The following is a 26,522-nucleotide window of genomic DNA, read 5'->3' as shown; positions in this document are numbered from 1 at the left end:
TTATATTTATATTTTATTTAGTCTAGTTAGTGTAGAATTCATGTGAGGACACTTTTATTCTGAAAGGTGATTAACCAAACCGGAAACAGTCCTTTCTGGTCATTCTGGCGGGTTCAATGGACCTGTGTAATGTTGCCTTCAAGAGCCACTCGTAAAATCAGATTTCCACAATACAAAGTCAAAGAATTTACCGTTTTAAAAAAAGAGTGGGGTGTATATAAAAACATTATATCTGATAGTTACGAAGGCTGTGCTCGAGTGTCTTTGTATGCTTGATTATAAAAGCATTATTATAAAAAAAAACATTACTAATTCGTATGTGTTTCATGTTGTTATAATTATCTTTTTTTATAAATATATGAATTTTCAGGGAACTTTTTGACAGCTTTTACTTTCTGATTTTTGTCCGTGCGGGTATGACGCTCTATGATTTATGTGACCTGATTGGATTGTAAAAGTATTTTTCCCTCCTACTTTTCATCTGATTGGTGAACGGAAAAACGCAACCTCCTGTACTCTGCGTCCAATTGGTTCAGGGTCGCGTCAGTTTTCCTGTTTTTCCAAAGTACCTCCTCCGAGCAAAAATCTAGTGTGCGGCTTTCACTGACTGTGACACAGGAACGTCCTTCCCTGTCGCCTTGGATGCTCACGGTATGTACCTGTGTAAGGGATTATGTTATTAGTTGAGTCGCTGGTGAGCTGTACACAGAGCCACGGAAGCCTTCGAGGTGTCAGTTCAAAGCTCTACAGCTAGTGTCCGGATGATGCTGTGATGTGAAGTGACAGATCGTTCAGAGCTAGGCTAGCTAAGCGTGCCAGCTAACGTTAGCACGTTCTCCTGTGAGGGCTGTCACCCGCTTGCTTGAAATGATTTTGGGTTGTCATTAAAATAGTTTTCGAAGACTGAGCTCAGACTTAGTGTGTATATCAAGTAAAAGTCGAAAAAGTGGTGGCATGGTTGATTCACGGCCTCCTACTCACTGCTTAGCTTGCTATCCACCTTAAAGTCAAGTCTGTTTCAACTAGCCTGTTCTCTATCATCAATCATTTGTGCAGTCTGACTGGGAAAATGATTGTTCATCTTGTATATCAGTCAATGTTTTACTGAATTAGACAGTTTTGCTTCAAAGAGAGAGCATAAGTCAGCCAGTCTCTGGCTCTGAAGCCGCACCTGCTGTTTATCATGAACAGTAGGTGTGAGGCAGACTGGTCAACTTGCTGCATACCAGACATTGTAGATAGGTAAGTAGCTGGCAGAATGTCAAGATGCTGTGCTGCTTAACAGTTAATGCGAGCTTGATCTTCCCAGTCTGAACCATGAACCTTTGCAAGTTAATTCTGGGTCTGTGTCTGCACTATTGCAGTGGATAATATATTGATGCCATGTGTTTACCATGACAAGACCTGTGCAGTTGAATTCAGCTCTACAGAAAGGAGGCTTGGTGCAATCACATAATTTACAAAACTCATGTCTTATCTGTTGTAGGGTAATAAAACAGCAGTCAGACACTGGACTAGTGTGGAGTACAAGTTCAAGAGTGAATGACGACAGACGGTTCATCATCGAGCCCTGAGCTGGCTGGTCTCAGAACAGAGAGGAAACCTTGTTTAGGGGAAGAGAACTGGAGAACGGTGGCCCAAAGGCATTTGGATTTCTGAGATGTCAGTCAAACGAGCAGACGGGATGTCCATCGCCCAGGCTTTGGCCATGACCGTTGCGGAGATACCGGTCTTTCTCTATTCCACATTTGGGCAGGTAAATCACTTTGCATTTACAGTGAAGTTTTGCATCTTTATACAGAAGAATCCTTTACAGACCTGTTAAATAGAAATAGAAAGTAACAGTGGCTGAATTGATGTTTAGGAGGCATCTATAATGACAGCTCATGTTTGCCTCTCCTGCTTTCAGTCCATATTTTCTCAGCTCAAGCTTACCCCAAGCTTGAAGAAGGTGCTGTTTGCCACAGCACTGGGCAGCGTAGCTCTGGCTCTCACTGCTCATCAGTTAAAAAGGCGGGGGAGAAAAAGGAAGCAGGTGACCCAAGGAAAGGAGGGCCAGAAGACAGTGGGAATACCTGAGGCGCTGATGAAGTCAGGAAGGCCGTCTTCATTAAAGAGAGGTGTGTATATCTTTTTGCTGTAAATTTTGAAATGATCACTTTGCTTTGTTGGTTGTAGCATGTCTCAGCATCTATTTAGATATAGCAACTCTGTGCAATGTTTGTTTTTCTGTACAGGTCCGTTTACTGGCCGACAGATGATGAGTCCGAGCACCAGGAGCAATGACACCATGAGTGGAATTTCTTCCCTGGCTCCCAGTAAACATTCGAGTTCGTCACACAGCCTGGCATCTGTTAGTTTTATACTCATAGTTTTTTTTTTATTTTGTCATACTCGCTTCCCTGTCCCTCATTCCTCCCTGTCTCATTTTCTTATGACATATTGATGTTGTCTTTTTGGTGCAGATGCGGGTCCCAAGCTCCCCAAATCAGTCTGCTAATCCATCCACCCCCTGGGAAGCAGAGCCTGTGGTGGAAGAGTCAGGGGCAATAGAGGACACCAATGTAGAGAATCTGTATTTAATGGGTAGGTATTTACTGTTACATAAGATTTTATAAAAAATGTGACAAGCTGTGTGTGAAATTAAGAAGTGAATTGTGTCAGCCATTTTTTTTTTGCTAAGATGTAATTCAGGGGACAGAACCGTGAGTTCTACTTTTTCTTCAACTTAAGCACCTTCTAAACAGAAATAACAATGAAATAGAAAACAAAATAGATCTGTTTTGGTGACGGCTGTAAATAATTCAGTGGTACAGAACCTCTTTTTATCGCAGAGGAGAGTATTGTTGTAGTGCAGTGAACAAATGGAGAAATCTTGGATATAATAAGGTAATTATTGGACTCTTGGACCCAGGGTGCTGTTGTTGAGCATTTGGATTATCCTGCATGAACAATTTGAATTCTGTCATTCTCTGGTCTTTTTTCCTCATTTGGAACTGTACAGACTCAGGTCACTTAAACAGCATCAATCTGTATTTTTGATAAATAGGAAAAATAGGCAATTTAATTAAGTCTTTGTGCTTTTTATCTGCTAGGAATGGAGCTGTTTGAGGAAGCTCTACGAAAGTGGGAACAGGCCCTGAATATTCGCCATCACACCCACTCGACCTCCAGCAACAACAGCCTCGCTCTGCAGGGGGCAACGTGTGGAGACATTCCCACGGTAACCATAAAACAATCATTACCAGTGCTGACTGCGTGACGCTCTTGTACAGGCCTCAGTTACTTTCCAGTTCAAGTGCAGCATTGCATTTTATGGTGCAGTTGGGATTTCACCTACTGTAATTGTGAAGTGTAATTGGTTTGATCAAGGGTAACACAATACCAGTGCAATATAAGTGAAATCGATTAAATTGATCATTGGCTTTCTATTACATAATATTACAGTAACTAACTAAAGTAACTTGCCTATTAAATGTTTTCCCCCTTGATAACAGGCTGAAACCCGCAATAAAGTGTTTGCTGAGAAGTTAGAGACACTGCTGCACAGGGCATACCACCTACAAGAGGATTTTGGCAGCAGTATCCCAACAGACAGCGTTCTGGCAGACTTTGGTAAGAGTCATGTTGAGCTAATATGTGACCTTTAAAAGAGGGTCGAAATGTTCTTAATCAGGGAGAATACATTTGGATTATAGACTCAAGTTTGAAGGACTGCAAAAAAGAACTTGATGATTGAGGAGGTTGAATTAAACTGAGCACAGTGAGGAGCAGGACTGATACAGAAGTTTTGGACTCTTATCAGTACATTCAGCTGTACAGTTCCTGTGTTTACAGTCAGGTTACACATTTTATGTCTCTGTTATCACATTTGTTTTGATTCCTGTGCTGTGAGTCAGAGTTTGCTTTGTTCCTTCCTTTATCAGAGAGTGAAGGAACCCTTATCTTGCCCCAAGTGGAGAGTTTCCACCGACTGCAAGATGATGATGCGACTACTGTTACCTCTGACGACTCCTTCTTCTCAGCTGCAGAGGTGAGTCCCTGTCCTCTGCTCTCTAGGGGCTGACAGAAAACAAGATACTTTATGGCAGTCACATGATTCCCAGAGTTCCCTTGTGTTTGCATCAAGTACACATTCAAGTACACTCTTGCTGATTCAATTGTGTCTGCTGCCTTTTCTCCATATAACCTACATGGCCTGTGTACTGAGGTATGTGTGTGTTTTGTCTGTGCAGTTGTTTGATGCCATGGCTCTAGAAGAGGTCTACCAGCCACTTAAGCCAGCAGCTCTTTATGAAGAAGCCTTGTCTCTGGTCCGGGAAGGCAAAGTGGCCTATAGGTCCCTCAGGTAACAGTGAAGGTTAACGCTGTTGCCTGATTACTTAAGGCTGCACTTAGCAGTATTTTTGTATTAGCAGTGTAGTAAAATGACAATGTGTAATGTCAAAGGAATCACTCGTGCAAATACAATTATTGTCTAGCTCTGCAGTTAAGTTCAGGTCTGTGGAGAGTTTTAGCATCTTTAACCTCATTGTTTTGTTTTTACGTCCCACAGCTTTACTGTTTTGACTCGTACTGCTCTCATCAGCATCCTCTCCAGATGTAGCAGGCAGCTGTTGTAAAGGAGATAGATATGATAAACCCACTGTGCTCTACCTTCCCTGCATCAAATGGAAGACAAAGTTTACAACTAGCCAGTAAACACAGTGGAACATTTAGTAGCTAAAAAGCCAGATATGTCCCTTAACCAAAACAGAGCTAAAAGGAGACTAAATATTTGCCTTCGATTCCTCAAGTGGTCAGAAACTCCACTGTTAATGAATGCTGATGTTGTTCTGTGTCCGCTGTATGTGTAAATAAGCAGCTGTTTGCCATATCCACTTTCACGTTTCATACCCTCCTCTCTTCTTACCAGGACTGAATTACTTGAATGTTATGGCGATCAAGACTTCCTTGCCAAACTTCACTGTGTGAGACAAGCATTCCAGGTCTGTTTCAGCTCACAAGACTTACCCATGTTACACAGATCATTTTCTTTGTTTGGATGATTTTCTTCTTCTCCTCTTTTTACGCTGCATTACAACACCACCAACTGTAATCGTCCGCTATAGTTGCCAAAGATATACATCCTTGTGCAACAGTAAGAAGGACCTGCTCATCAGGACATTGATGATAGTAGTGAATCACACAGTCCATTTGCTGAATATCATAGTGCAGCGAGAGAAAATTGAGACAATACAGATGATGCAAGTAAAAATAAAGGATTTGTTTTAGGAAGATCTCTGTCATCATGAATTTCAATAAGGCATTGTAATTCAGGTCTAATCAGGTCATCTGAGATGGATCTCTTTTTCTTTTTGCTGGAATCATCATCTCTGTTCTCATACAGTGCATGTAACAAGACACTAGTAGAAACCTTGCGTCACACTCCAACAAACCTGAGTAATATACAGCCTCTGTGCAGGTGCAGTCGAAGCAGCCACAGGCAGCGAGTCGGGTTTAGGTGACATCCAGACAAACACTACAAGGTCAAATATAAAGACTGCAGCTGCAGTCAGGGGAGGTGACTCATGGTGCTCCTTAGTTTTAAAAAATGGATGGCACTGTGGCCCTGTACAACTTTTAGCTTCATTCTTTAGGCTCAGGGAAACATCTCTACTGCAAATTAAAGCCCCTGTGCTTAATACAATATTTAACATGTCAACAAATACACAGCTGGAGTTGAAGGGAACATTCATATCTGGCGCTGTGAACTCTGCTGTGTTTATCCACTCGTGTGTCTCGTTTTGGTCCATGAGAGTAATTGTATTCTGCTTTGCATTAATCAGTCCCTCCCTGCTCCTCCTGTGAAAGATGACTCACTTTTAAGTTCACTGTGGAGCTGAGTTTGGTTTTGAAGCAGGTTGAAAATAATCTGTTGCAGCCCCACAACATTACACTTTATTGCCTACGCTTGAAAATGAGTGTGCATTGTGACGAAATTCGATGCCCGCTGTTTAACATGTCAAATTATGATCAACATCACTATAGGAAAAAAAAGACCGATTATGGTTTTTCTTTCAGATCCTGTTGTTAGATGAAACTCATCGCACATTTTTCATGGAGACCGGGAAGCAAATGATAACGGGGTTAATGGTGAAGGCAAACAAGGTAAACCACAACTCATTTGAATCCTTCAGTTGTTAACGTGCTATTTCAATACACTGGACAAGTTTCTGCTTCTGTGGACAAATTTGCACAGCTGTAACTAATTAGTTCCTGTGTTGTGGCTTTTTTTTTTTTTTTTTGCTTTAACTCAGAGTCCCAAAGCCTTCTTAGAGAGCTACGAGGACATGCTGCTTTACACTCAGAGGGAGGAAACGTGGCCCGTCACTAAGATGGAGCTGGAGGGCCGAGGGGTGAGTAATGATGTCATTCATGTCATGTTACAGAATCTCCCCTTCACTTTGTTTTTCAGCCTGTGGGTGCAGTAGTTGCAGTGTTGTTCTAAGCATTATGTGTTTTATTGATTTGTTCGTGAGAACAGGGATACTCACGCAGCTTACATGAACCTGAGATGCTCCGTGACTAACGTGAATTCAACTTTAACTGAAGTGTGCACCACAGTCACTGTCAGGTTACTCTCTGTTTTACTCAGTGTAAAGCTCACTTTTAGGTTCATCCTGTAGTTGGTTGTGTAACTGGAAAACAGTCTATCTTTATATAAATGATTCATTCAGTCCATATGTATCAGATCCCTTAAAATTCTTAACTCAATACAAACACAAAGGGTGTTTTTCTGTCCCTTAAAACAACAACAAAACTCCTAAAAATATTGCTTATATTACCTTGGTTCTACTTTGTAGGCCACTTTTAATAAAATGTTAATGTAAAATATATATATATATTTTTTTTTTTAAATGCAGTCACTCTCTAACACAGTGTCATGATCTCTGCAGGTGGTGTGTATGAACTTTTTCGACATAGTGTTGGATTTCATCCTGATGGATGCGTTTGAAGACCTGGAGAGCCCTCCCTCCTCCGTGGTAGCTGTGTTGAGGAATCGCTGGCTTTCTGACAGCTTTAAAGAAACGGTTAATTTATACTCACATGCACACACACACAAATTCCTTGCTTATACCACCAATAAGTGAGTTATAATTTATAACAGAGTTGTGTTTTCCTCTTAGGCTCTGGCGACTGCATGCTGGTCTGTCCTAAAAGCAAAAAGGCGTCTCCTCATGGTGCGTTTGAAAACTGAGTGCTTTTCACTGAATTGTGTTTTTCAGAGTAGAGTGTTGACAGCCATTCCTCTGTTGTCCATAGGTTCCTGATGGCTTTATCTCCCACTTCTATGCCATATCAGAACACGTGAGCCCAGTTTTAGCGTTTGGGTTTTTGGGACCCAGGCAGCACCTGAGTGAAGTTTGCACTATCTTCAAGGTGAGAGTATAGGGGACTGAAAATATGTGATATGTGTGTAATATGTGTCATATATGTCATAAGGAGATGAGAAAGATTCCCATGTTTATTATTATTACAGTTATGTGATCACAGAGTTGAGTGGGGGTTAAAAAAAACTGCACTGGCAATTTAACACTATATCCAGTAAATTTTAGTTTAATCCTCTTGAATGAAGGACTGTAGCGGATGTGAGGCGTCTATGTTTGCTTGATTTTCAGTCACTACTGTATTATTGAGGACCAAGCTGCTACTGCTGTATTATTGAGCTCCCAGTCCCAGTTGTAATTATGACATGACTACTATTTACTATTTAAGTTGGAAACTCTACGTGAACTCCAATGCAGCATCAGACTTCTTCTCTTCCTACCCCATACTGCTAGCTTATAACACAGGCTTCCTGTTATAAATGTGTAGGCTCCATCCTGGTGATACTATTGGAGTTATTTTTTCAAATGTGACTAAGCTCCACCAGAATCACATAAGACCATATGCAACTGTTTCCACAGGCAGAGTAGGAATAAACATGAAGATTAAGCCAATCTTCACATGTAAAATCAGTAGGAATATCCCTTTAAGGTTAAAATCACCATTTTATTTATCACTTTCCAACATTAACTTCTCTCCTCTCCTCTGCAGCAACAAATTGTGCAGTACCTTAAGGATATGTTTGATCACGACAAGGTCCGCTTCACCTCTGGTCAGTGCTTGGCTGAGGACATCCTGAGCCTTTCCCACCGCCGGAGTGAGATTTTACTGGGGTATCTGGGAATTGATAGCCTTCTGGAGCTCAACGGTGCCCTGCCCAGAGACACAGAGGACTCTACGGGCCCCAACTAAGACGACTAGGGTCTCTAAGGGCTTAATGAGGCTTGTACAGACCAAATGCAGTGGGCTAACCAGCAGGGAACAGCAAGGAGCTCAACGCTGATTCTATACCTACATCAAGATGGGATTGACTCATGCTCCTGTGATACACTGAGAACCAGAATTAATCATTCATTCATCTGTGGTCATCAAACACAACTACTGTAAGAGGATATATTTTCACTAGATCTACAGTATCACTGAGGGAGGCCGGCTGGATCATATGATTCCACCTCTCCCTTGTTATCAGCTGCTGTGTTGCGTATTCATGTAATCTCAGACGTGTGAGGGCTCGTCTCTGCCTTGCTGGGTGACAAGGATACTTCTTACAAACACACCTGACAGAAGTACTCCCACCACATGAAGACTGGGCCTTCTACACTACGACTCCATGCGGAGCGAGTGTCTTCGGAGAACTAGCGGTTGCACCGAAACCTTCCGTTTATCTGACTCTTGAAATCAGATGAGATATCATAGTCCTCATTATTACGTGAAGAGAAATGCTGGGAGTCTGTTGATATTTTGGGTTTTATATTAAAGGGGCAAGGATATTTAACGCTAAATCCGTGGTAATTCCTGACAACCTTGGTCAACTGAAGATTTGTGCTGCACGATGAAGGACGTAATGAATTTGTCTCTTCACTGATGGTACTGAAATCCTCTTTAATTTGAAGACGTATTATTCCGGTTTGGTTTAATAAGGCAGGCTAAGATGTGACATATCAAAGAGACTGTGTTAAGTGCAAAAAGACGTAAAATTAGCGTGGGGTGCTAACATGTTAATCATAGAAATCAGATTATCCCTAAGCTGTTTTCCGACCCCATACCACTTCTCATTTAGTCCTCTCAGTCATCTTAGCAGTGATCCAGCTAAGATGCAGATGGTAAAGTTTTACTTTCTCAAAGAGCTGCAGATAACTCAATGAAAACATCTATTTAAATACTGTCACACCGACAGTTTTGAAGGTGCAACAGGAAAATATCTTGAACAGTGTAACACATCACTGCTCTCAGGAAGTAATGAGTAACTTGAAATCAATATTTGGTGATGAATTACTTTTCCTTAAATTCTTGAATTGCCTCCAAATATTTCAGCTAAAATTGGACAACTTGCAAAGTTTGATTCACCAGATATAAGCTGGATAAAATTGTGGAATTGTTTAAGGCAAAAGTATCCAAACACAAGTTTTATGAACCTATAAAAGTATGATTTCAATGTGAAAATTCGAACAGTAGCATTTACTGAGCATGGTTGTTACTCTGCTCTTAAGGGTTACTTGCCATAAATGAGTATAGGAGGAGTGGATTAGAAAAAAAAATTTATTTAACAGGTCTTATTTTTCACAGCACACATTTTGACTTGTTATTGTAGGAAAGGCACAAGTGTGTTTAATAACATTTACAATGAAACTGTGTAATTCAAGTGTACCAGTAAACCATGTCAGCAGTGGTGGAGAGTTACTGAGTACATTTAACATAACTGTTTTATTTTTACTGCTACTTTTAAAGGATCTGAGTACATCTTCTGCCACTGCGTGACAGTGAGCCAGCACGCACAATAACAGGACCCTGAAACTGAAGCAAAACACCCATGGCTGTTACAAAGTGCGCACAGTGAATACCACCAAACACCGTCAGAGACAGAGTTAAAAAACAAAACAAAGAAAAGAAACACTTGGCCTCAGTCTGTTGAGTGATCAGAAACACACATGGACATTTCAGTATGCGTCGCTTGCTTTCTTCCCAGCCCATTTTAGAATTGATGTGACCTACAAATAAAACAGTGCCATCTACAGTAGCAGTCTTAGCAAAGATATTGTTGTTTTGTTTCTGATTCCATGAAGACTTGTAATGAAGAAGCGGGCATTGTACAGTCAGACTGTAACCTTCATAAGTGCACTGATGATAACCCCTGAGTTCTCTTTGTTTTCTCAATACTGTGAGCTTGTTGGAGCACAGAGACACCGAAGGGGCACTAAGATGCCAAGTTAAAAAGAGTTTTCTGCTGCGATCCGAACATGGATCACTCCACTGCTGTAAAAGCAGATTTGTGTTACGTTGACTGCTGTTACCTAGCTTATGTTTATTTTAAGAAACTCTCAAAAAAGGAATTATCCTAATCAAATATGATGAAAATGTTATTTATTAACAGCAGTAGAAGCACAGTGTGTTTCTGGTTGCTTGCAAAATTTCTGTGTCATCACTCTGTGATTCATAGTTTTTGGGAAATAGCTTATCATACAACTTGAGAGAAGTCAGCTCTTCGTTATTCATAATCATTTTAGTGTGTGTTTTGTTGTCTTGATAATCCAGATCCTGCTCTTGTTGCAACACGCCTCTGAAAGTCAGCTCAGAAATGTTTATTTTGGCTCTTAGATATTGTAATGCAATACTTTCATCAAGAGCCTGCATTGAAGGGTTTTTATTTTCTGTTTCCTGTCAAACATGACCCAGAGCTTCAAACTGTAAATAGAGCCTTTACAGAAAATAGTTTAGTTCTGTGTCTTGACAGATGTGCAGCTTTGTGATTTTAAGCATTTTGCACTTTATCAGAAAGCAGATACAGGAATGTCCCACAACTCTTTTTTTAAATAATCAGTTTGACTATACAAACTACTGAATTCTTAAATTATAGAACTGACATATTGTTGATAACATAGAACGTACATCCTATATAGTAAAGAAACTATATTTCCCAGAAAACTATATTATGGAAAAAGTTTATCCGGGTTACTATCATAAGATTTTGTTTTAGTCTCCATCATTTAGTCTCCATGTTGAATGTTCTCCAATTTTAACTTGACTGGTGTGGTCCATTCCCTGATGAACTATTTTAAAACATTTTTCTCCCGTTTTAGTTCTGTCATTGTAGAGTATCAGCAGTAGGCCCATGTATCGTGCAGGCAATTATGGAAAAATGCTAATATTTAGATATTTAGTCTTGTGTTCAAACATTGGTCTGCTTTTTCTGTGTAATGAGAGTAGATGATCCGAGATTTATTCCTCCTGCAGCCTTTGCATGTTAACAGTATAGATTTTTTGAAATGCATCAATCAGTATATTCCTGCGACATTTAGAGCCAAGCTCAGCCCTAGTTGTTGTTAATGTTAGTTTTAAAAATTCAATTAGAAATTAGGTGAAGAAAATGTTTAGGAATTTACAATCATCTGAAAGTCAAAATTCAGTCTTGGACTCTCCTTCTTAGCGTACATTCAGTGGATTATAGAGTTTGACAAGGATTTCAGATGGCCAAAATGTGGGGGAAATGATTTTACTTTATTTATTTATTTTAGTTGTTTTTTTTTTTTTTTTTTTTGTTTTTTGAAAGTCACTGCTGTACATTACAAGTGTCCTATTCATGCCTTTTGTCTTTTCTATTGTTAAATTACAATGCCAGCACAAAGTGTAAATTAATTTTGATTCTCCATATTAAATGTTATTTTTTGTTATTAAACAATATGTTTATTATGCTTTTTCCCAACGGATGATGGCTCAGTGTATTTCATATTACACCAGGTATCAGACTGATTTATTGCTGATTTTGTTGTAGCGGTAAAGAGGTTTTTTTTTTCCAAAGTGACTGAAAAGCATCAGAGCACAATCTGTTCTTAGAGAGACTATAAATAGGTAAGGAAAATGGATGAAAAGACTATTGATGCTCTGCGGTGGCTAAATTGTACCTGCAAGTGTTAAAATACTAATGTGAGGTTGTCCACGAGGTGGCATTCAAGATGTTTTTTTTCACCAAAAATGGTTTAGTCCCTTTTTCTCGGTTACACAAGCAGCTTGACTTTAGGAATGCAACTGTTGATCTGTCAGTCCACCTCTTTGGTCCTAACTGAAATATTGCAACAGTTATTTGATGATTTCCATTATAATTTACACAGATACTCATGTTCCCCAGAGGATGAACCCTAATGAATTTGGTGACCCCCTGGATTTTCATCTAACAACATCATGATCACGTCAAAAGTATGAAGAACATAGTAAACATTTTACCTGCTAAACATCAGCATGTGAACACTGTGATCATGTTAGCATGCTGATGTTAGCATTGAGCTGAAAGTCTTCTGGTTTTCAGTTGCTAGTGTTAAGTTGGCTTTCAAGTTCTGTAGTGTTTCAATAGTAGGCCAGTAGAGGGTGCACAACTCCTGTTTTAGCTTTGCTGAACAAGTTTCGAAACCTCACTATGTGTGCACTTCTTATTCCTACTGTAAGGCATTTTAGCTTGTAAAAATGTATGTTTGTACTTCTCATTCAAGAAAATGGAGCTGTCCCCAAAAAGTGCAATACCAAAACAAAAAACATCTGAACAAACAGCACAGCTTTTCCCTTTTATGCAAATTATAGAAAAGCAAAGGTTAGTTTGCACTTGTTCAGGTTTTTGCTGTTTATTTTTTGTGTGACCTGTTTTAGTTGATCTGTGTGCACCTGCTAGTCACAACTGGCTCCATGTGAGCTGTAAGAAGCCTGTGAGTTTGTCTGCTGTGTGTATGGGTGAGTATATAATATTGATCTCTCTCCAGTCCAGGTGGAGGGGCACTTGCCACTCGCTCTATATGATTCCTTTTATCATATAGTCGTCAAATTTTTTCATTGTTTAAACAAGAAGAAAGAAATTGGCAGAATAATTGATGATGAAAATGATTTTTGAATGCCTCTATTAAGCATTAGTAATGTGCTATTAATCACTGTTTAAATATATTTTGTTTACGACTTTGCAAAGGGTGACAGTTGAAAGTATTTGATAATTTGACGCCATAAATTTTGATTTCCACATATTTAGGCAAATACCTGATCAGGATATTACAGATATCCCAGGTAGGAAGTAATTTGTTTCCTTCATTAATCAATTAATCGTTAAAATGCTCTTTTTTTTTTTTTTTTTTTTTTTTTTTTTGAATGAATACAGTTCGCTGCTTTAATATGGACTGCTGGACTTTTGTGTTTTTTGTTCATTCAATAATTCTTCTCTATGGGCAGAATATCTCATCTGCAGCGAGCGGCTGGGATTGGACGGCTCCTCCGCTGCCGGGGCTCGTTTGAACACGGACCTCCGTTCACCATTGGTTAGACACGTGTCTGGGGCGTTTCACTGGGACTGCCCGGTTGTGTCCGGGTAAGATGGCGTTGGAAGAGCAGTGCTCGGCACCACCTCGATGGCGGTCTATATCTCTGACACACGTAGAGTTCCCCGAAGGTACGTAAACTCAACGTCTTCCTCTAACTACTGAAGCTCCGCTGGCCACCAGCCGCTTTGTAATTTTCGAGCAGTGCGTGTGTTTTCTTGCTACTGAATGGACACGGCCGTCGGTGACACTGCCAAATTGTGAGACGCTGTAAAACAGCGAGCACAGCGGGGAACGCAGCCCGGACTGCAAGATAGTGAGGCGGCGCCGCATGCGCAGTTGGCGATAGTTTCCACAATGAAGGCTAGCTACCTTGCTAGCTGTCTTAATATCGCCTTTGATATAATATCTCAGGAATTAGCGAATATACCATGTCCTCTGACAGGTATTTGACAAAATTCAGGCATTAAGAAAAGCAAAATATGATTCCTGACTGTAGTGGAAGTACCTAGCTATTTCACCTTATAGCATTGTAGCCGAGACTCATGCTAACGCAGTAGCTAGCTTTATGGCCTGACACTGATTAGTATAACTAGCATAACCATCATTCCATCGAGCTGTCTTAATTAACCGAATAAAAAAAATGTGGTTTGTTGGTTAGATGGTGGTATGGCTACTCCACAGCAGCAGCAGCTTCCTGTCTGTGCTCACAGTTAAATATTTCAGCCATCCGGGTTCACTCAGTATCTCTAAAGTGTCACTCCCACCAGGTGACTTCACACTTCATAATTTGTTTTAACATCGGTGCCGTGCCACTTTGTTTTAGGTGATCTGACGGGACAAGTGCTGGCCTACATCAGTCTCCTGCCCATAGCAATCCTCGTGGGTTTTGTTACACTCATAGTGTTTAAACGGGAGCTGCACACGGTGAGTCCTGCACATGCACTTTTAGCTGTGTTTTCAGAAGGAGCGTCGGCACATTTAAGGATAGTCCGTGAAACTGTTAGCTGTCTCACAGGAGCCTGAACAGCGCTGTCAGGCAGGCCACAGGTTTGGAAGTGCTCATGCCTTTATCTAATTTTTTTTAAAAACAGATTTCCTTCTTTGGTGGTCTCATCCTGAACGAAGGGGTGAACTGGGTGTTGAAGCACATTCTCAGAGAGCCACGCCCATGTGCAGGTGAGTGAAGAACGAGCTGTTGTTTTTCTGTGTAGATGGAAGGGTTGGGCAACATTGCAAAAGCATCAAGCAAGCATATCTTCTTCTGATATCAGCCACTGATCATTGCTAGTTCAGTCGTCATGTTTATCTTTGTCACACTTGATTATTTGTGATCAGAAACTTGCACTCCTGTGTACTGCTGCTTCCAGCTTCTCAAATGTGCGGATTTAACACTTTCCTTTGTCACTCATGATAGTAAACTGTGAGGCGTTTGATGATGCCACCTGTAATAAGGAAAATATATGCCTGTCCCAGCCCTAATATATTCTAGGGCTGTAACAAATCATGATTATTACTAAGCTGGCAGTTATTTTCACAATTAGTTGGCTCGTTTTGTCTGTAAAATGTAATTAAATTGTCAAAAATGCCCATCATAATTTCCCACCGCCTAATGTGATGTTTTATAAGGTCTGATCACCAGTCTAAAACTGTATGCAAATGTATTAAATTTATAATTGAATAAAGAAGGGGAAAGTTGCAAATCCAAACATTTGAGAAGCTTTTTTTGCTGAAGAAATGACTGAAATGATTGATTATCAAAACAGTGACTGATTATTTTTGTTGCAGTTGACTAAATGTTTTAGTTGTTATATTGATTAGTTGTTATATTATTAGTTGATATATTTTTATCTAAACTAAATACCTGTCAAATCAAGGTCACGTTGATGTAAAAATTGTATACAAATCCTAATTGCCATGAAGTCAGGATTCTTGTTTTAGTTAGAACCTTTGGTTTGGTTGATCACCCTGGCCAAAATACTTGGTTTGGAATTAATACTAACAAGTGAGATGAACTCCATGCTGTAAATAAATATTTAAATCAGTTTCTGTTGTCTTTCTGCAGGGGCTCACACAACCCTGCACACAGAGTATGGGATGCCCTCCAGTCATTCCCAGCTTATCTGGTTCTTTGTTGTTTACTTCTTTCTTTTCCTTTATTTAAGGTGAGCTTGTTTCTTCACGCAGTTGGGGGAGTTTTGAGGGTGGAAACATGCAGCTGTGAAATTCTTAATACAGCAGCTAACTAAAATTTAATGTCCACAAACTATTCAAACATGTTTTTTTTAAGTCATTTCAAGTTGGGGATTTTAAGCAGCTATTTAATTTGCGTGTTTTTATATGACATGATAACAAGTTACATTACATTACAAGTTACATAGTAAACATTTTCTGTACAACCTTCAGCAATGTTTGAATTACTGTCATGCATACATGCATTGTATCAGTGATGATTACACGATATATATATATATATGTGTGTATATATATATATATATATATATATATATATATATATATATATATATATATATATATATATATTTATTTATTTATTTATTTATTTATTTATTTATGTATATCTGCTCTTTAGTGGGTTTATTCAAGGGCATATATTTCATTATTGCATGTTTTACATTAATGTTTTTGATAATCACTCATTGGATGCTTTTATTCAACCTCTACTTGAAGTAGATGCCTTGATGTGAGATCATGTTCATCTCTTTTCAGAATGCATCAAACGAACAATGCTCGGTGCGTGGACCTGCTGTGGAGACACATACTGTCCATCATCCTGTTGGGCATGGCCTTATCAGTCTCATACAGCAGGTAAGGGACTGACCCTCCCAATTCCCCCTCGCACCTCCTTCAGATTTTCCACATTAATCTTAACATCTAAGGTAAATTTAGAGGAGGAGAACATGAACAATCAGAGATTATAAAGTCAGACTGTGTGATACAGGTATTTGTACTAGTTGTTTATTTCTTATCCTCTTCTGTACCAGAGTTGAACTGTATTGTCCTGGAGTTGTATAACTGGGGATGTCCTAGTTATAAAAAAGTAAAGCAAGTTTTAGTGTGCCGTAAATCAACTGATTGATTAATCGACTAATTGTTTCAGCTTTGAAAATATGTGAAGATCATTAAGCACATTGTTTACCATCACTACTGAACTTGGGGCAAGTGGACAAGAAATTGTGTTTGACTGACCAGCCTGCTCATGTTCACTGTGTGGACACATTGATACTGTTTGAAGTGCACGTCGCTGGAATTAATTTAGTTAAGCACCCCAAGCACTATATGTGTTGTCTCTGTCTCTCATTCTCAGAGTCTACCTGTTGTATCACACCTGGAGCCAGGTTTTCTATGGCGGAGTGGCCGGTAGTACAATTGGCATAATCTGGTTCTTTATCACACAAGAGGTGCTGACACCGTTATTCCCCAAAATAGCAGCGTGGTAAGTAGTGCTCTCATTTCTCTGCTTCCTTCTTGTGTCACAGGGGAAGACGAATTCTTCCTCAGCCTGAATTAGTGGATAAAACTGGTCCATCACGGTTTCTCTAATATTCTGTCAATTTCCTTTTTTCAACTCAAAGGCCAATATCAGAGTACTTCCTGGTGCGAGACACAAGCCTGATCCCCAACATCTTATGGTTTGAGTACACAGTGACCAGATCAGAGGCAAGGTAAGGAACTGACTTGGAGATATAATCACCCACTACACCACATCTGTCACCATTAAAGCCCAGTCACACCAGAAAGTAGCATGATTTACCTACCGTGTTTACCTACTGGTCCTGGGCAGGTGACATAGGCTGTGATAGTCTCTTGATGACGTTATCACTGCTTGCAGAGACGTTCACTCAGTTTATTCAAAAGAAGTATTTGTACCATTGACTCCTGTCTCTTAACGGTCTCCAAACTGTGGCTCTGTTATATTCTACTTTATACTTCAACAGTGAAGGTTAAGTAAAAGTGGATGGTTCAACACAGCTAATAAGCTATGATATCTCAAAGGTCAGCACCATCAAGGGGGCTTGCTGTTGTTAAACAGCATAAATGTGCAGGTCATAGTCCATCAGAGTTAAACTAAATTCAGAAGATTTCCCTCGCCAACCTTTGCTTCAGTTCTGCTGAAAAGAACTGATTGTGTTTCAGTGAAATTCCTGTTTTATAAAGTTGGGGTGATCAGGCCTTTGGTACGTTCGAGCGTTTGTTGCGTGACTCAGTTCGGTTTGTGTTTTTCTTCTAGGAACAGACAACGAAAGCTTGGAACAAAACTTCAGTGATCTACACAGTTCATATGTGAAACTGAGTTTAGGACCACACACACACACATACACACACACACACATATTCTTATGAACACACACAAACAAATGCTCACTCAACAAAAACACACTGGAGAACCATCTTTTGGACTGACGTGGTTGCAAGGAGTAAAGGGCAAATACCGTTTACAGGTGGCGAAAGAGTGCCTGGACCTGGCCCGGAGCCTACAGCCTGAGCAAGTCCGTCCACACGCCTCTCCTTCTTGTACAGCTTGCCCAAAATGCTCTTCAGTGCATGCAAGACTGTGCAAGAGGCATACTATTTAATGATAGATTAATATATAGATTTTAACTATAAACGCACGCTGACAGTAACAGTGTACTGTAAGAGATTCAAGGAGCCAAAAAGAAGGCTTTGGTCAAGTTTCAGACAAATTGGTGGGCGTCATTGCAGCATGTATTTAGTGATTCCTTTTTTTTAATATTCTGATGAATAGCTGGTGGGACACATGGCGGGTGGGGGTGGGTTGGTTATGGCTAGGTTGGGGGTATGTGGAATTAACCATTTTTCATTGTTATATAATAGAAAATGAACAATTTCTAAAATTGGTTATGATGTAAGATAAATGAAAATTTGCACTTTGTGAAATTTACAAGTCAAAAAAAAAAAAAAAGACTAACACTAGTTAAATGTTAAGACCCTCTCCCTCTTTTCCCTCATCAGTCTTTGCTTTGTGTCTTTGACTGTCAGTCCTAATATATTAGACTCCAAAGCTGATCTGCAAGCAGTGTAAATTTAATGTACCTTCTGTACTATTGAGCATCGAGGTTGTGGTTGCTGTTCATTTATCCACGTTTGAGGATAATGAGACTGAATCACAGCAGCAGGTTTCAGTTGTTTTTGTTGTTGAACACACTTTGGACTGAGGTGGTGTTTTCTTAAAGCCTCACACACAGTAGCAGCCTGGGAACAGACTTCTGGGAAACAAGTTTCTTTCTTTTTTTTTTTTTTTTTTTATTCGGTTTATTGTGTTTTCTGCTGTTGCAGAGAACAGTTTTCTTTTTACCTGCATTTCCAAGATAACATTCCATATCATTTAGTGAGAAAACATACATAATGACTGCTGAGGGGATATGTGTTCTTTTTGTATTATTTTTGAAGAAAGGATAAAAAAAAAAAAAAAAGCCTCAGGTCAGTCGTAGCATGTGATTATGCTTAATTCCTCACAGCCCACGGCAGCTAATGTTGAAAGCTGTCAAGTGGGGATCTGAAGCTGATTTAAAACTGTCATATCATTAGCTCCACAAAGGGAAGTAGTTCTCTTAGAATTTGATTTTTTTTTCCATGTGTAACCTATATCAGGCTGAATAAAAATGTGTTTATGTACAATAGATGGTTCCAGTGGCATCTTTTAGCGCCAAAAGTGTTTTAACTCCAGGGTCTTTTCTGCTGAGCAAATGTGGCACTTGACTGTCTGATCCACTGACTGTATTTTCCACTGATGTGCATCAGTCGGTGTAGCATCTGTTTCATGGCAGCTGGGTTGTCATCTCACTACAGTGCCTCAGTTTGTTTGTCTCGGTACATCACTGACACTGACTCCAAAAAAAAAAAAAAAAAAAGGGCTAACATCATGCTAACATGCTGATGCTAAGCAGGTGTAATGTTTTCCCTGTTCACTATCTTTCTTGAGTTTTGCAGCTAATGTTGCACAAATTAAAAATTTGACCTGATGCTGACCTGAACCTTATAAAAAGTTCACCAAAGCGATTGCAATTCATTCAGTGACTGTACCAAAGTTAATAACCATCTTTTCAGTAGTTGCTGAGACATGTCACTCCCAGCAACAAATATCAGCATCATAGTGGCACTAGAGGAAAAGTCAGAGGATCGCCAAAGTCATTGGGATTCCTTTTTTGTGGACCCAGTCTTGCACATTTTCATGGTGCATCCAACAGTAGATGAGATATTTCAGTCTGGATCAAAGCAGGGGACTAGAACAGATGGACATTGTCATGGACCCATGGCGCTGGCATGGCTAAAAATGGTTAACTGTAGGCTATATAAATACTGTGCAGTAAGTAGAGTGTGTAATGTGATACTTGGTGCCCAGTAGTAATAGCATGATCTGAGTTAGCCAACAATTCTCAGTGCACAACAATTTTCTCCCCAAACTATTGTGGAAAAATGTGTAACGGTGAATAACAACTGTCAGCTTATTTGCCAGGGACAGAAGGATTTAAGTATGTATTTGGAGACTATATGGGCTAGTGTAGGTGACAAATGATAAATAGCCTTCTGTTCAGTTCAAACAATGAGCAAGCTCCTTGTCTTGTGAAGGGGAGCGTCATGCAGTTCTCCCCCTGCTCTCTATTCCCCAATGTGACTCCTGAACACTGCTCGAGAAAACACTTCAGGCCTATCCTCCTGACTTGCGGAGCGCAAAAGAAACATCTGTCCTATTTAAACGACCCATTCCATTTTTGATTCACTTTTCAGGTCTAACCTCGGGCTATCCCCAAACACCCGTCGGGAACGGGCATAGCCTAGATAAAAAATGATGAGAGACCTCGACCTATTTCTGTTTGGATGAGCAGTGAGTCCTCCAGCAGAAACCTTTTCTGGATGCGAGTCAAAGGGATGGTTTGGAGCTGGTGGTCACCTTCCCTTTACAGACATGTCTTTAGTGAACTCAGTGTGACAGTACTCCACCGAACAGATGTTTAATTCTGGTCAGTCAGTTAGGACATTATACACACGTAGATCTGTTACGCACTTCAATAAAAACAGAGCTGCCGAGCTGTCTGAAGCTCTCAGAAAAAGAAAAAAAGACACAGGAGGACTGACATCCACTGGATGAAGCTTGTCATGAAAAATGTGATCATGACAAAAAGCTTAATGCACTGCAGCAAGCTGAAAACATGATTTTAAAACATAGAATATCTGCCCACAGCCTCAGTCTGTGAATAATTTGTTTCAGCTGGAGTGAAATATGTAATAAGTAAAAGACAATAAATATTTAACTTGTGCCAATGAATATTACAAATGTACTGTGCAGACGATGTGATGTCCGATGTATTCTGTATGTAAAAGCTTCAGCAGATAGAGTCTATTTTAATGAATGGCATGGTTTTGATCCAGACATGATTGAGATAACAATAATGGAGACAATATAAAGTGAACACATTATGTCCCTTTAAAAGTGCCGTGATGAATACTCAGCATGACAGGAAATGTCTAAATTAATAAAAAACAGTGAAGCCAAGTCAGAGGGCAGGTGGTGTGGACTACCCAAAACAAGATCCTGGATTTTCCTGTAGTTTAAGTATTGAGATTGATATTGAAACATTTGAATCTACAGTGAGTCTGATGACAGATGTGGGTTTGTTTGCTTGTGTTGCTACAGATAACACACACACACACACAGTCTTGATGATGCAGAGTTTTTCTGTCTTTTCTTCAAACTTGAATTTTGATTGTTACTCATTTGGTCATAAATTTTATTCAGATGTGGCACTCAGAAGTCTCAGGAAGTTTACTGGTCATTTTTCAAAAAGGTTTTGCTTCATTTGTTGTTTTGATGATGGAGAAAAAATCTTCCATGGGTGTTAAATTGGGTTGAGATCTGGTAACTGTAAAGACCCCTGCATATGATTTACATATTTTTCTCATTCATCAAACCATTCAGTGAGCCCTCCTGCCCTGTGGATGGCAGCATTGTCATCCTGGTCGAGGACCAATCCCATCAGGACAGAAATGTTTCATCATAAAATAACATCACTAAAATGTTTTTCAGTCATTTCCACATGTGATGTCCTGCTGCTGGAAAGACTCATTGTGTCAGTGCGCAGCTGAATATAGTCCCCAGCAAATACACTATTTGCACCTGTTTGATAAACTTTAGGAAATCACTGAACCTTTTTGAAAAATTGAAATATATTTTGAAATATTTATGACTTCAGTTGTAACAATGGGTTTGGAGTGAAGAAATGAAAGTACTGAGAGACAAACTAAGTCTTTTTTGGCTCTGATCTTTTCATTGGATTTCTTGGCAATGAGGAAAAAAAATGGAATGAGCCTATTCAGCCTATTCTATATTTTTTTATGCTGCTTTTTTTTTTTCATTTGAGATGAATGCTGTTCAACTAATGATGTTCAGTTTAATTTGTTCCCCGTGGAACAAATTAAATCGCTAATCAGATGGTGGCCCCCAGTTTAACAAGCTGCTGTCTAACTTCAGCTCTTCCACATTGGACTTATCTATTTTCAGCCTGTTCACTTCATGGTTAGCTGAGTTATATGACTCCTCTCTCTCACCTTGTAGGCAGGGTTCTACATTTTAGCTTTGCATTTGTTTTGCATCTGACAGACACTGACATGAGTGTTTGTCATCTTAAGGTTTTGTGCTTTAAATTTAAGATGTAACCATTAGGGAAAAAAAATCCATTAACAAACAGCATGGTGCTCAGATAATTTTGTCAGGCTGCTCATTTTACACAAATGAAATGATCTTTGTTGCAGTAACAGTCCAAAAATGGTAAGTGACAAGTTGCATGATGTAATATTCTGTTGCTTGTACGATCTGAACATAATTAGAAAGGTTTGAATCAAAGAGGTTCAACTGGAATTTTGGATGAAAAATATACGTACCAAGTAAAAGATCTTGAGGGGATATATTTAATGAAGTAAACAACTTATTTGTATTTGTCATGTCCCCTGGTTTGATACTGCTCTCCTGTAAAGCTCGGCCAAACCTGCTTCTTTGGATTCAAGTCCTCAAAATAAATGTAAATTAGAGAGACAACACTAAAGCTGTCGCTCTAATTTAGAATTTCTGTCAGATTTTACAGTCAGACAAGTAAAATTTCTGCCAGCAGACATTGGCAAGAATTTCAGAGTGTAATCTCACAGGACGTCGGCAGCAGCAGCTTTGAGTATGTCCGGCCTCAGAAAGGGAAGCTGCTCAATGTCTCAGCTCAAATGTAATGTCAGAAAATTTACTGTGTGAAGCTTCAACCCCACTGTTTTACTGTATGCACATGCGCAGTCACAGAGCACTTATACACTATGTAGAATGTAGTAACCATAAGCATTTTCTAGATTTATTTGAAGTCTTATTACCTTAAGAAGAGGCAATAAGACATTTATTTGTGAGAAATGAGGATTGAAAATGTAGATTTTTTTTTCTGCAGTAAAGCTATATGTTTCTCTTCCCAGACATTCACCTATAGTTGTTCTAACTATGCAGCTCTGTAGTGCGTGTGATGATACAGACACAACCCGTCCTTTTGGGATAAACAGTCAGTGGTTTTCTCTGATCTGGTAAGTATTTAAAAAAAAAAAAAAAAAAAGCACTCCCCCCAGTTTGAACCAGTACCACTAGATGGCATCCAGTTTACATCTGCTGTGACGACTGTAATGAGATTAGCAGAGATTTGTTCAGGACCTATCACATGTTAATACAGGCACAGGCTTACTGTAACTCATACCACCAACTAAAACATAAGCACACCATCAACATGCACATGAGAGTCTGTGAGCTTTGTTAAACTGCTTTAACCCTTCAGTGGTCTTCTCTGCTGTTTGGTGGAGCACATTTAAGTTGAGACACATGTGAAACATTAGTCATATCTACCTCAATTTGGTTGTGTCATTTCTAACACCCAGATTTCAGAACCAAACCTTTAGAAACATAACTCTAAATGTGATGTATTTATAGTTGAGTTTTAGGTAATTATATGTGTTCGGGTTTTTTTTTTTTGTTTGTTTTGTTTAAGATGCATTTTGGAGGGCTTACTGAGCATAATGATGTAAATTTAATGCCCCAAAGAAGTCAGATGGCTGCAATATTATTTGTGCTCTACCATTCAACAAAAAAGGCCATTAAAATGGTAAAGGAACAGGTATATAGAATTAGAAGATTTGTTGATCTGTTGTTACAGTTATGTTCCACCAAAACAGAGGTAATATTTTGCAGACTGTTGAACTTGTACTTTTACTGACATCTAAGAAAATGCCCAACACAACCCAATTAAGTTACAAATAATCAACACTTACACCTACTTTCTCCAGGTTATCCTTCTACCCCTTAATAAATGTGACAAATTCATCATAAAGTACATTAGTGCATATTAAAATATCAGTATGAATAGTGGGCTGCGATTGGACTGTTTCTTTACACACTACAGCAATGAAAACTATACTGAGTGCTTCCCAGAGTAGTAGACTAGTTGTTTCCTGGAGGCTTCAAGTTTCCACATTATACTTGTGTTACTAATTGCATTTTGGCCATTGCGTTTGCATTTTTTTAGTGAAAAGAAAAAAAAATAGATTCACCAACTGGGATAAATAAGAGTCAAGGAGACAGGGTTTAAATAAATAAATAAAAGTTACATGATGAAAGTTAATTTAATGAAGAGATTTGTACTGACCCTGCCAACTTATCTAGAAACACTGAAGAGTCTGTGATAATTAGTGGCTGAAGAGCTGCTATCTCCTCCGCTGAGACATGTAAATAAAGTGTTTGTACAGATAGCACTATTGTTTTAACAAATCCATGAGCAGTGAGATAAGGCCTGTTCAAACTGCGGCCCACAGATTTCTTTTTTTGGTTCTTGGATATAGAACATAACATATCACCAAAGAAACCCTGCCTGATCTTAAATTTAACTACAATAGCATTTAAACAAATGTTTGAGCAAAGGCAGCACACATTTTTAACCTTTTGGAGTAAAATGGGTTTGTTAACAAGCCAAATGATTGTCTTAATCTGATCCAAATCCTTTACCCAGCTTGCTAAGCCTGTTGATTCACTGAATTTTATGAGAAATCAATGCAAGAATGTGAAAAATAAAGTTTCTTAGTGTCCTTTTTTCTCAGTTAATGGACTGCTGCTCAGACGTCTGTAAGTTGTAGTTATAGAAAAGGAAAGAACAACAAAATGATCCTGTTCACCTGAGTTTGATCCAGAAAAGCATGTCAAATTAATAATTTTACTTCACAATTACAGTTAAAATAGACAGAAAATTCATCCAAATATAAATATTCACCAGACATTACTAATGTGCAAAAGTCATAATGGCAGCTGTGCTTAATTTGCCACACTAAATTTTACACCCTATTCAGCCACGCAAACAAATTGAATATATCCCTCAGATGATGTGGCTCCTATTCAAGGCAGTTGAGATGAAGCCACCTTGAAATTGCATCATATCTTCTGTAGCATACATACGAAAATATGAAAAGCTTTTCATGTGTGCACTTCACTCTTGACTCTTTTTGTCTTTCCACAGTTTCTCCACTTGGGGGCAACACACACTGACCTGAAGTCTTTTACAGCAGGTTGAAGTTCCCAAGGACAAAGGTTCAAGGACACTACTGCTATTTAAAGGACAGAAATTATTGGCTGTCAAATTGTGATCACAGTTTTGTTTCTGTGTATTTGTTGTATAAAATTAGCCGGTTAAAGTCCCTAAACATTTTTTCTGTCCCTATAGCTGACATTTTTGAAAGACTGGTTTCTAAAACCAGCATTAAATGTGGTTCAGTACAAAGAGCATTTATCCATTAATACCTCCACTCAGGTTTGTTATAGTCTAGGAGTAGTATCAGGCAAACTGCTGGTAGATTTCTCCTAAAATTTCAAGGTGTTTTAAACGCTTTGATTGCTGAGATTTATTTTTGTAGTTCTGACCTTTCATTTCCAGTAGTTTTAGTCTTTATTTAGACTCAGAGTCTCTGTCAGGTCCTGATCTTAGGCCAGCTGGTGAACATGTGATTCTATTTTTACACAACATGGATCTTATGTGGCACTAATTTTAATATTGCAGAGGATAAAACAAAAAACAAACACTGAAACATTTCTAAAGCTGCGACCTGGGACTATTTATATCCAGTATTGTACCCATGAACCGCAACATCTGCTTTTGTACACCTGCTTTTGTGAAATCTCTGCCTCGCTGTCTGATACAGCTTCAAAGTGGATAGGATTGCCACAAGTTGTACTCAAATTCATGAGTAACTTTAACATCTCAGAATGTCAGCCCAAAGAAACACCAGTTGGACTCTCATTGCTGCAGATGGGGGTGAAATCTGCACTGCAGTATGGCTGAAGCTAAAGGGGACATTTGTTTGGTGCCTGCAGCCCTCTTCACCTCGATGTAACAGAGAGCTGACACATAATCTGAATCTGATTAGCACCAGACGGCTTGTTTGTGAGATGTATCCAATACTGAATACTTAAACTGCTGAAACAGATTTTCTTTTCTTTTTTACCCACTTGGGGGCAGCAGAAAGAGGTGAGAGCTTTTAAAGTTCAATTATCAAACCTGTTAGCAATCACTTGCATATTTACATATCCAGCAGATACAGAGCAATGTTAGCACTCAAGTCATGTTTCTGGCCATCTGATTAATGTAAATCCAGTATTTACTCTCTTTTTAGCTCTGTTTTTGGTCTCTACCAACTCCTGAAGGAAATATCTGGATCTGGTTCCACTTTGTCCACCAGCTGGTCTCTAACTCTGTCCATTGGTCGGTGCTGAAGAGGAAGTGTACTGTGAGTGTTTTACTTGATAACACTTGATTACTATTAAAGACCCCCCCCAACAATGAAAACTGTCACCCACCATAAATAATATCAAAAACAGGATTTGATATCATGAAAATCTTCATGTCACATTGTTGGTGTAATGTCACATTGAACTGTGATTTATGTTTCATCCGTGGAAAACTGTCCTTTGAAATTTAAGCCAGTTACTGTTGCACTTACTGTCCTGTGAACCCTTTATTCTGCCCTCCCTCCATCACATGCACGTTTCCAGGTTTCTCCCTCCTTGCCGTCTCCCTTTTTCAATTGTTTTCAGCTGTTCTTCAA

General features: G+C 39.2%; 2 protein-coding genes across 2 annotated transcripts; both read left to right on the top strand.

The window, feature by feature from the left end:
• The first annotated feature begins 579 nt into the window (after positions 1-579).
• Positions 580-11,764, top strand: miga2 (mitoguardin 2). The gene is made up of 16 exons (XM_041059517.1): positions 580-651; positions 1,487-1,756; positions 1,910-2,120; positions 2,238-2,353; positions 2,466-2,586; positions 3,096-3,223; positions 3,498-3,615; positions 3,927-4,033; positions 4,236-4,348; positions 4,916-4,988; positions 6,064-6,150; positions 6,300-6,398; positions 6,939-7,073; positions 7,170-7,223; positions 7,306-7,422; positions 8,080-11,764. The coding sequence occupies exons 2-16, from the start codon at positions 1,661-1,663 to the stop codon at positions 8,278-8,280; spliced, it is 1,776 nt and encodes a 591-aa protein (XP_040915451.1). The 5' UTR covers positions 580-651; positions 1,487-1,660; the 3' UTR covers positions 8,281-11,764.
• Positions 11,765-13,402: 1,638 nt separating this feature from the next.
• dolpp1 (dolichyldiphosphatase 1) lies at positions 13,403-19,037 on the top strand. The gene is made up of 8 exons (XM_041058155.1): positions 13,403-13,507; positions 14,203-14,303; positions 14,471-14,555; positions 15,442-15,541; positions 16,107-16,205; positions 16,705-16,833; positions 16,973-17,062; positions 17,629-19,037. The coding sequence occupies exons 1-8, from the start codon at positions 13,432-13,434 to the stop codon at positions 17,663-17,665; spliced, it is 717 nt and encodes a 238-aa protein (XP_040914089.1). The 5' UTR covers positions 13,403-13,431; the 3' UTR covers positions 17,666-19,037.
• Positions 19,038-26,522: the final 7,485 nt, after the last annotated feature.

This window comes from Toxotes jaculatrix, chromosome 16, assembly GCF_017976425.1.
Source record: "Toxotes jaculatrix isolate fToxJac2 chromosome 16, fToxJac2.pri, whole genome shotgun sequence".
Lineage (NCBI taxonomy): Eukaryota > Metazoa > Chordata > Actinopteri > Toxotidae > Toxotes > Toxotes jaculatrix.
Note: the sequence above shows the minus strand (reverse complement) of the source record. Positions and strands in the feature narration are given on the sequence as shown.